The sequence below is a fragment of the Phyllostomus discolor genome, chromosome 3 (assembly GCF_004126475.2).
Source record: "Phyllostomus discolor isolate MPI-MPIP mPhyDis1 chromosome 3, mPhyDis1.pri.v3, whole genome shotgun sequence".
NCBI lineage: Eukaryota > Metazoa > Chordata > Mammalia > Chiroptera > Phyllostomidae > Phyllostomus > Phyllostomus discolor.
In genome coordinates this window covers 61,886,666-61,897,519 of record NC_040905.2, presented here as the reverse complement: position 1 = coordinate 61,897,519, position 10,854 = coordinate 61,886,666, and the positions used below count along the sequence as shown (strand labels likewise).

Below are 10,854 nucleotides of genomic sequence, written 5' to 3'. Positions count from 1 at the left end.
GATATATATACTGAAAATGTTGATAGAAGTTTCCAAATTGTCCTCTAAGCCATCACATCAGTTTATAGACTCACCAGTAATGTATAGGAGCACATATTTCTCTGTACCCTTGTTAACCCAGTGTTATCAATCACTTTTGATGTTTGTCAGTCTGAAAATGGTAGCTGAAGATTCCTTTAATTTTTATTTCTTTAGTAGGTTGACTATTTATTTATTTATTTATTTATTTTTCCTCAACTGAGGACACCCCTTCATTGCTTTTAGAGAGAGGCAGGGAGAGAGGAAGGGCGAGAGGAAAACACTGATGTGAGAGAGAGACATCAACCAGTTGCCTCCCATATGCACCTGGACCTGGGGCTGAATCCACAAGCCAGTCGTGTGCCCTGAGCAGAAATCGAATCTGCAACCTTTCGGTTACTGGACAACATTCCAACTAACCAAGCCACACCAGCCAGGGCCATTTATTATTTATCATACTCTTCTGCATATTCTCTTTTCATTAAAAACACACATATTGATTTATATTTTTTTATTGCCTTGCAAGAGTTATTGGGATTCCTTGAGACATTAGCCCTTTGTCCTGTAGTATGACACTTGATAGCAAAGGACACTTGCTATTGCATTTTAAACTCTTAAATTCATGGAAAATCTTTTGGAAAATACTCAATTATGCTGAGTATAAATTATTAAAAATAAATGCAGATGTTTCATACACCTAAAAAAATTAAAGGTAGGCATTAGTCGGAAAATTATTTGGGAAGGCAAGTTTGTTCATTATCACTCTTCTTCCCTAAGCCAAGGAAGGAGCCTACGTCTGAAGCAAAGTTCCCTCACCTAGTTTAGAAATTGGTCCTTGTTCTAGAGAATAGTGCATGGCATAAATACATTGCTTCATTTTTCTTACTTTACTGCCTAATACCAGACTCCATATTTAACATCTATATCTAGAAAAGTTAGAAATCTTTTAATTTTATAGGAAACTAATTAGTGTTTTTGAAGTGCTTTTGAATGTGGCACCTAGATTATATCATGTTGGATGTTTTTCACATAAACTTGTGTTCTCTTATTTTGCATGAGTTAGCTCTTTAGTCACTGGTAATTCTTATATATATTGAGCACAGTGAAATATTACTTGCTATAAATATTGAGATTGCTAGAAAACAAAAATCTTTGGATCAGAAGTTGCAAATGGGCAGCCCACCGACCAGATCTGCCCTACAGACATCCCTTCATAGGTTAGGAACTGTTGACATTTTGAACTATAGCTATCCCTCAGTATCCTTGGATGGGAAGGGGAGGGTTGCTTCCAGGACCACCCTCCCGGCCCCCATCCCTGAGGATACCAAAATCCAAGGATGTTCAAGTCCCTTCTATGAAATGGCACAGTACTTGCATATAACCTGTATCTGCATGCAGGCTACGGTGGGGTGTGCGTGCACATCCCTTTATTCTCAGGGGTTCAGCACAGTGCCTGGTGCATGGAACATTCAAGTTTGGCCTTTTTTGAGACATTGTGGGAACTTCTTTTTTTGGGGGGGAGGGCTGTTTTCAATCCACAGTTGGTTGAATCCACTGATGCAAAACCCATGGATATGGAGGGCCAACTATTGCTAATTCTTATAAATGCAGAGGTTTTAGTATAAAATCCAGATTTCTGGTTTCTTTGAAAAATAAAAATTTTGGCACTAATAGATAATATTTATGTTAAGTAAACTTGAACTCCATAGTGGCTATTCTTTTTAGACAGGGTAAATGGTCTCCAATTTGCCACAGTTCCTGCCATTTTTTAAATTTATTATACTGGCCTACTTCACTCACTTACATTGTATAGATTGCTCTTTTTTATTTGTGGGTAAATAAAAGTATGAAAATATAACATGTATGTTAAAAATTTAATTTTTTCATTAATAAATTAATGAAAACTTCATAAAGCTTCTTTGTTTTATTAGATTTTTTGATACATTCATTTCCTTAAAAAGGTGGTAAGAAATACAGAGATAGTAGAAGCAATAAACATTCAGAGATATTACCTTTCTTCTTCCCAACTTTTACCAACAAAGCACTCCACTGGCTGGTGAAAAGAAGATGACTAGAAAGTTTATGCTTCCCGGAATTCCACTATCTTACGCTGTAATTTCTTTAGGTCTTTCTGTACTTTGTATATCTCTAAATCCATCTTTGTCTGGTGTATTTGTTGGAGGGAGCTGAGAGAGTCATGAATCGATTTAAATCCTGGAAAAAGATATGAGTTCATTTAATGCATTGGAACTTTTTTTTACAGAAGTTGTTCATCAGCAGTCCTGCCATAACTGATCATCTTTTAATTCAAAGCACATTAAATTTTATAAAGACCAGTCTAAAAATGTATAACCATTTCTTGTATGTCATAAAGATTCATTAACAATAGTGTTTTGACTTCTATCTGGCTTTGTTGTGAAAATTTAATTCCTTTCTTTTCTCTCCCCATCCAAATATATTGCATAATGGAATGATTCTATATTTCAAGAGAGAAATTTAAATTAGCTTCTTCTTTCTGTACACTTTGATGAGAGATTTGGATCTCTTTTTTTATTTTTGTCATCAAACTGAAGGTAAAGACCTTTCCGACCTCAGATGAGATTTTAAACTTCCCTGACAACGGGTTTGAGGGCAATGAAGGGCAGCGCAGCACCGGTGGCTCCCCCTCCCCTGTGCCCTCCAGCACCTTCTGTCTCTGAGTGAGCCTGCTCACTCAGGAGCGCAGCCTCCCAGTCCTTAAGCTCCTTAGGGTACGGCCCAGTGCTTGCTCATTTGAGCCTTTCACATAGTCATTTCTCAACATTTTTATTAAAGGCATAAAGGAGCAACCCTTAGTTTGGAGTCCCTGTTTGCTAAATTCCCACTTGATAAAATGCAGACATGTAATTTGCAAATCCCTCTTCAGTTCATGCTGTGGTGGTATTACTGGAATGAATAAAACTGAACCTCTGGTAGGTACACAAGTGGAAAGCAGGGCCCTAAAAGAATGGTTGGTTAAGTTTGGGACATGATTGCTACCCAGATAATTTATTATTTGATTTGGCAGTAGGAGTTGGCAAGTAGAGGTAGTGAGGGTCAGGTTTCTACTCAGAGAATTTTGTTTATATGCCAGCAACATCTGGCAGACTGAGACCATAATGTTTTTCCGAGACCTTCAAGGCATATCGGAATAGGATCAAAATTAGGTAGAATTTACATGCATTTTTCTAAGACCTAGGGGACAGAAAATGAGTCGGGGCTTTCTTTACTACAGGAAACTTCTGGTTCCTGGGAATTCCCTTAAACTTGCGACTGGAAGCAGATGGCTGCGCCACGGTGCCTCGTCCCCATCCTTCGCCGTGACAAATTAGATGGGCCTTTCAAGCCAGTCGTTTGCTCAGTTTGATACTGCTGCCATTGCCTCCTTAAGGAGAAAGACTGTAGGTACACCAGCCTCTGTTAACTCATCTCTCCTTCTTCTGAAGTTCATGTCTCCAGTCTGACATCTGTCCAGGCTCATTACCTGCAAGTTCAATGATTTAGACTCCTAGTTTCATGATATACCCACAAGCCACATCTTGATGACCTCCAAGGACTTTGCGTGTCTAATGATTCTGAGTCTCTGATCATAGTTAAAAAACCTCACATCAATGACAAGCTTGTGGCGCTGCCAAGTGTGAATGAAAAAAGTAAAACTTACCTACCTTCCAGTGGTATGCTGACATTTTATGAGATAGGAAAGTCAGGTTAAGTACAAAAGAAGGTCACTAATGACAAAATTAATTCCCAGCCATGAGCTCAAAGTAGAAAGCAGAGAGATTGGACATGAAAGAACTGATGTTCTTCACCTAATTAAAGGTACCTGCTCACCTGATTGATACTCATTCTGCATTTTCTCTAATTCATCCCAGATGTGCTTTTCCAGTTGGCTCATCTTTTTAGACAGTTTGTTCTCTATATGCTTTGCTTTGCTTGGTTCTGCTTCCTGTTTGTGTGTGTTAATGAAATTCCCTAATTTGCTGGAAAGCTGCAGTAATTTTTCTTCCATTTTATTTTCAGATTTCTCCTATAAAAGAGATCACATGATAAAACTGGAGATAAGAAAATCTATGTGGATTTGTATCTCAATTTAGAGAATGTTTTTAACAAATTCACTTTTCCATATTAAGTGTGGAAATTCAAACTAAGTTCCCTTGCATCTAAAACTATGTTCACAAGTATAAGATTCATCTCTTTGTTTGGCCTGGTTCATTTGTAGTTCCCAGAAAGGGAACAGATGATATCTTGCAAAAACACCTGAGGATTTGGAATTTCAGCCTAGTGTTGACAGAAGCAAGGTATTTTTAATTCTGCCTGACCCAAGCTCCTTGGACATGCTCCTAAGTGTTAGATGTCCTTATTCCCTGAACTTCATATCTCCAGGTGGATCAACTTCAGCTGGAGTAGCGATTCTCCACTGTGCTATTAGAATCACCTGGACCATATGCCACCCCCAAAATTCTGATTTAATTAAATGATCTATGATGGAGCTTGGGATGGATCTAGTGTAAAAGTGTTCCTGGTGATTCTAACATTCAGCAGCTTGAGGCTAATTAGCTTCTCTGCTCCTCTCTCCCCTACAGGGAATGTGGGAGCAAGAACAGGCTAGACGGGCTTGCCCCCTTGGTTCTCTCTCTTTAGTCCTGCCTGCCTCAGGAAGGTGGATTCCAGTCTCTCTCTTCCTGGTGGTGGGTAGCTTCTGTGTGCGAGTGACCCTGTGGTCATGTAGTGCTGCCTAGAGCTGGTGGAGGCATCTGCCTGAATCAGGCAGGGTACTAGCAGGCCCGCTGGGCTGAGGTCTTATCAAAAGCCTTATCAGTGACAAAGCTGTAGTGTTTCTCTCCATCTTGTGGACCAGGTTTCTGTCAGTTGTTTACAAACTTGGGTAGGGGGTCGGGAGCATTATTTACTGGTCTGCCTAAAGCCCCTCTAACAAAGTTCCAGAAACATATTTGAATCACCTTCAAGGCTGGCAGCCGCTGAGGACCCCGATGGCAAGTGCTGCTCTCTCTCCTCTGGGCTCAGCAACAGGGCTGCTGTGCTGGCGGGACTGGGAAAAGGGCGACCTGCACTGCATTTCCCACAGACTGCAGCCTCCTCACCCTAAGGCCCCTCTGCAAGGGTCCCTCTACAAGGTCTGATTCGGAAAAGCAGTTTTGAAAACCTTGGATCTGCTAATGGCTCTCAGGAGAGGTAAAACAGCTTGTCTAAGGAAGAGGTTTTCAGGCTTCATTGTGTCTAAGCACCACCCAGGCAGCTTGCCTGACAGCGCAAATTCCCAGGAGAGGCCAGGGGAGGCCTGGGGAGGCCTGGCTGATGCCTCAGCTCTGGGCTGGGACAAGGAATCTGTTTTTAAAAAAACGTCTTGATTACTCCAGAGGTAGAACACAGTCTGGGCAGGGTGGGCTCACAGAGTTGGGGAGCAGCAAACAGGACCAGAAGGCAGGCCTCTAGCTTCCTGTCCCAGTGACCACCCCCTGCCTCCCACTAGGGAAGTTACTGACACAGTGCGGGTTGAAATGCGACTTTCAAGACCTTTGCTCACTGGCAAGCTCCCGACAAGGGCCATGCGGCAGCGTGCTTCCTGAATAGCAGAACTTACCAGCTTCTCCTGTACGCGCTTCAGACACTGGTTCATTTGGCCCAGCTGGTCTTTTTCATATTTGATGAACTGGTTTTCTATCCATTTTTTAATTTTCTCAACTTCCTCATACAGATTATTTGAGAGTGAATTAAATCTAAGGAAAAAATTTGTTCTATTTTAATAAGTGAATTTAAACATAAAACTATAATTTAGTATTGAAAAACACCTCCAGTTTTTTTCAGATGATGAGGCTCAGTGTGTCTAGCAAGTCTTTATGGGTGATGTGGGATGGGGCAAGCGTGCTCTGGCTCCTTGTCCTGAGCTTGTGTTCAGCACAGCTACTGCCAACACCCCTCCACACATTCTAAAATACACTTACTTGCAGCGACCAGGGACAGAAACACCTGTCACCCATGCAGATTTCCTGTCAGGGCCCTGTACACACGCATGTGTCTGGAAGAAATACTTCGCTAAGTTACCTGGGCTGGTGAGTATTACTTTATCTAGGGGTTGGGAATCTTCTGTAAAGGGTCACAGTAAATATTTTCGGCTTTGCAGGTCGGTCTCTTCAGCAACCGCTCAGATCTGCAACCACTCAGAGCTGCTGCCGCAGCTGGAAAGCAGCCATAGCTGACACAGATTAGCAAGGCTTGTATTTATAGACAGAAAATGAACAGAAGAGCACAGTTGTGGTCTAATCTAACTTTATATATGCTGAATTTAAATTTCCTACTGTATTCACATGTCATGAAATGTGATTTTTCATTTAGAGTGTATTAGGAAGTGTGAGCAACAGTCTTTGCAGTGGGCAGATTGGCTGAGGGAACCCCTGATCTGCAAGGGCCACTGCAAAGCTGGGAGAGGAGCTGGGCCAGATGGACCTGCATCATCTAGTTGAGGAGAGAAAACTCAGAGGTAGGAAGGGGGAAGGGGGAAGGAAGAGAGCCCCCAAAAGACTTCCGGGAAGCAGAGCATTCCTTGGTTGTCTCATCTGTCTCAGGTGAAATCTTCATTCAAGTTCCCATTGCCAACAATGGGTCTTTGTGAATGGATTCTTGGAGGGTGGGTTAGGGGGAAGACTTAAAGAGATGCTGAATTACTGATGCGGGCAAAACCAGAAAATAATGGGCGAAGTGCAGGAAGGAACTGCCGGCATCAAAAAGTCACTGTGGAGCGGCTGAGGGTTTGGGCAGAAGGAAGGGTCCACATCCGGACCGATTAAGAGGGAACTGACAAGAGGTGGGATGAGAGGCGGGGCCTGTCCAGCGGTTTCTGTGTGTGTGTTCCGTATGTCACTGGCTCATGATGAGATGTCAGTTTCAAATTCCCTTTGAGAATGGGAAAAATATTAGATTGGCAGGAGCAATGCATATTGATATTGGAAATATTCAGATTATTTGTGGCTTGAAACAATAGTCACTTAACTGTTTTTACTAAAAATTGCATGCAGATAATTTAGTTTGTGATATTTATTATTGGAGATTGCTTAATACATGCTGAACATAAAATATTCCTCTCTGGCTCTCCTGAAAAAGTGTTAGACTAATAATCAGAAAAGACAAGTTGTGTAAGGCCATAATCATTTTTATTTAGACCATGGGGCACCTAGAAATGGTATGGAGACACTTTTGTTATTCACAATTGAGGAATGCTACATGCCAGGATGCTGCTGAACATCCTAAAATGTACAGGACAGCCCACAACAAAAGTTATCCAGCCAAAAGACCATAGTGCTGAGGTTGAGAAACCAGGATTTAGATGCTGAAATCAAGGAATGGAAAAAGTTAATTTTCCATAAGTTATATATAATTGTAGTATTGTAACTATGCTCTGATCATCATCTCCTTGAATTATATTTTTTTGATACAGAAAGGGGTATTTCATACTTAGAAAGCATACCATGATTCAGGCGAGTACCTCCACACTGAAGAAGGTAAGGTTGGTTATTCCTGTTCTTATTCTAAGGATTTCCAAACACTCCTGCTTGTGGCTAACAGCTGTTGGATTTCAGATAGGTAAGCCCCCAACTGAAAGGGGGATATAATTTTAGCCAACTCTTTCCTCTGCCTGGAACTCTTCTCAGGATACACAATGGCTCCTGCCTGAACTTCGTTCAGATTTATACTCAGTCACCGCCTTACTGCCGAAACTTTCTGGGACCACACTAAAACAAAACAAGACAAAAAAACAATGACCCTTTTCCCACCTGATGCTCTCTATGCCCTTACTCTGTTTTCCTTGAAAACGCTCCTCACACTCATTTGTGTGCTCTCTCCTTCACCAGAACCTAAGTGTCAAGAACCTCACACTCATTGGTGTGCTCTCTCCTTCACCAGAACCTAAGAGGCCAAGGATTACACAGTTTTTTGGCTGCAAACAATGCCTAAAATATAGAAAGTGCTCAATAAAGAGTTGCTAAATAAATGAATAAATGAGCCATGTTTTCTCATTCAATACCTTTTATTCCAGCTGTTCACCAATAAATCAGAGACTCACCAAGCTATTGAGATACCTAAACTTTGACTTTCATCTTCCTTTCCCTGTTCCTGGTGGAAATATTAATAGCGGTGGTTAAGGGGGCAGTAAATTCTCAGGTAACGAAGAGGTAGCTTTACAATGGAGGAGCCAGACTTCACTGCTCACTTTACTGCGTAAATAAATGAAAGCACTTTCACCACTGGTGCAACATTAAACTCCCTCTAAAATCCAAGGTGTCTAAGCAGTATCCCTGCAAGGTTACACCAGTAATTGAAATTCTGAAATCAAAATAAAGCCATAAAGAATGAATTATTACTTATGATCCTTTCATTACAGTTTTGCCTGCAATTGGAGACTCACTTTCTGGTAACTACCAGAAGGCAGATTCTGTCTGTTGGTAGTTTATTAAAACAGGAAAACATTATTTCAATAGCATTCTCCTTGAAAGATAGGGATAGAGTAAAAGTTTATGTGAATCCTTTTTCTTTCCCTAGACTTTTTTCCTAACATAATAGACACAATTTACCATGTAAAAATTGCTGTTCCATTAATTGTAGAAATTATAGTTCAAATCTTAACATTATGAATTATCTTGGATGGTAGTCACATTTTAGCTCTCAAATCATCTATTGCAATGGTTAGGGGGGTATTTCTATCAGACATATACAGATATAAAGAGGTAGGTAGATTGATGGGTGGATGGATGGATAGATAGATTTTTTCTTTCCCCTTTTTCAAAACACTGAAGTAATATTTTCAAATTATAATCAGAAATCTCACTAGGATAATGTTGGCTGGGGTTTTTTTCCTGAATTTTTATACTGGTAGAGTCAGGTTAAAATATATTCCAAGGGCAATTATAAGAAGGGGAGTTACAAAAGAGTAAAAGAAGATGTGACCAGGATCTATAGACACAGCAGGGCTCAGGGCAGACAGCTGTGCTGAGACTGAGTGGTGAGGGCAGAGTGTAAGGTTGGAACAGATACCCTAGAGACCACCCTGGTTATGGTTGACACACACAAATGAGGACAGAGCTTCATCACGGGCCAGCTTTCAACCTAGTCTTTCATTCAACAACCTGTTCAATGAACTTTTCAAGAGGATATGAGAACTTTGAAGTTTTAGAAGCTGTAACTATTAACAGGCTTTTAAGAATTTAGCAGCTTTAACCAGTGTGAATATAAAAAGATTTAATGCCCTTTGATATTAAAAATGAAGATATTTTCATTTTTTGGTAATATTTAAATAAGTGGAGATTAAATCTAAAACTTTAATTTTCATTTCAGAAGCAAAAAATTAATTTCCAGAAATATTTTTTGGCTAAATTTATGCTTATAGACCATAAAGTAATTTCTTATTAATGTTCTGTGATTTCTGATTAGTGACACTAATTAAACAGTACTTCCAACTCTACCCTGATAGCAAGACCTGCTTCCTGGTCACTCCAAGTTGTACTTGAGCTTAAATGCCAACATCTTCACAGCCTCACAAAATTCTGGTTTCAGGTAGATGTTATCTCTCATTTTTCTAAATTTTTGTGCATAATTAGTTTACTAATAAGGGGGATCATGAGATGGAGGCATCATAGATTAACAAACATAGCCTAAGATGTGGAGTCACTTTCTAGCTGTGTGACTGTAAAAATTACTTAATCTCTGTAATTATGTTTCCTTATCTATAAAATGGATAAATCCCACTCTACAGGGTTGGGTGCACTTGCGTATTTGGAGCACTTAGTGATTGGTAGGCATTTGTAAATTATAATCCCTATTTTACTTATGCCTAATGATATGTCTCATGCAACATTGTCTTCACTTTTTTTCCCTGTGTTTACCTTGTTGTTTATTTATGCATTTTCTTCCCAACTATATGTGGCTATGATTGTCTTTGGATAGTCTAAAACCACAACTTACATATTAAAGGTGCTCAAAACCCTTCCTTCCTTCCTTCCTTCCTTCCTTCCTTCCTTCCTTCCTTCCTTCCTTCCTTCCTTCCTCCCTTCATTGACTTCTGTTTGTGTCTAAGTAAGCGGTGCTGAGGATGAATGAGACATGTTCTTGCCTGGATAGTTTGTAACTTTCCACTGTGTTAGCACTTTCAAAGTCATGCAGGAAAATTCAAGTCTATGCATTTGTTTCATTGACTAAATACTGTTTCTTATAAATCACTATCAACTAGACAGCGTTAGCCTTAAGAGCCATTTTGGGGAGTGACTGGTAGGTGCTGCCTCTGCCAAACCCATTCTCAAGGACACCTGTGATGTCCCAAACTTGCTCCATAAGCACTGAGTTGTGGGTTGGGGTCATTACTTAACTGAACACTAAAACCCTCCTGGAAAAGGACGCTTAGTGTGGGGGTTCACATGACAGAGCCCCTTTTGTTAGGTCACATGGTCAGTGCCAAAGCCCCAGGAACTCACTAGCAAACTCTCAGAAAATACTGTGACATTTCAGTTACATATAAAATATATTTAGTTGGCCATTAAACTTGAATATATTAAAGTTTCTAAATGGGAAAATTGCTCAATTACACTTACCCTTTAATGTTATTAAAATGTTTTTAATCCCTTTGATCAGAGACACTTGTTTCTTAAAAAGAAAGAAAAACAAATCCTAAATCCACCAACTTTGATTTGACAAGTGCCTTGATTGGGGGTGGGCGGGGGGGTGGGGGCGTCCCGGAAAGCTCTATCTGCCTTACTTACTCTTTGAGAAGAAGAGGTTTGCAACACATATCTCAGTTAAAGTGAATATCCA

General features: G+C 40.2%; 1 protein-coding gene across 2 annotated transcripts in view; it reads right to left on the bottom strand.

Moving 5' to 3' along the window:
* Positions 1-1,923: 1,923 nt before the first annotated feature.
* FAM81B (family with sequence similarity 81 member B) overlaps positions 1,924-10,854 on the bottom strand; it is a 53,304-nt gene continuing 44,373 nt past the window's right edge. The window contains exons 7-9 of one of the 2 annotated variants that reach the window (XM_028531333.2): positions 5,639-5,774; positions 3,868-4,063; positions 1,924-2,232 (exon numbers count right to left, since the gene is read on the bottom strand). In XM_028531333.2, coding sequence (XP_028387134.2) covers positions 2,099-2,232; positions 3,868-4,063; positions 5,639-5,774 — 466 coding nt within the window. In that variant the 3' untranslated portion in view covers positions 1,924-2,098. The remainder of the gene's footprint in view (positions 2,233-3,867; positions 4,064-5,638; positions 5,775-10,854) is intronic. The other variant, XM_036020552.1, reaches the window with a different exon arrangement.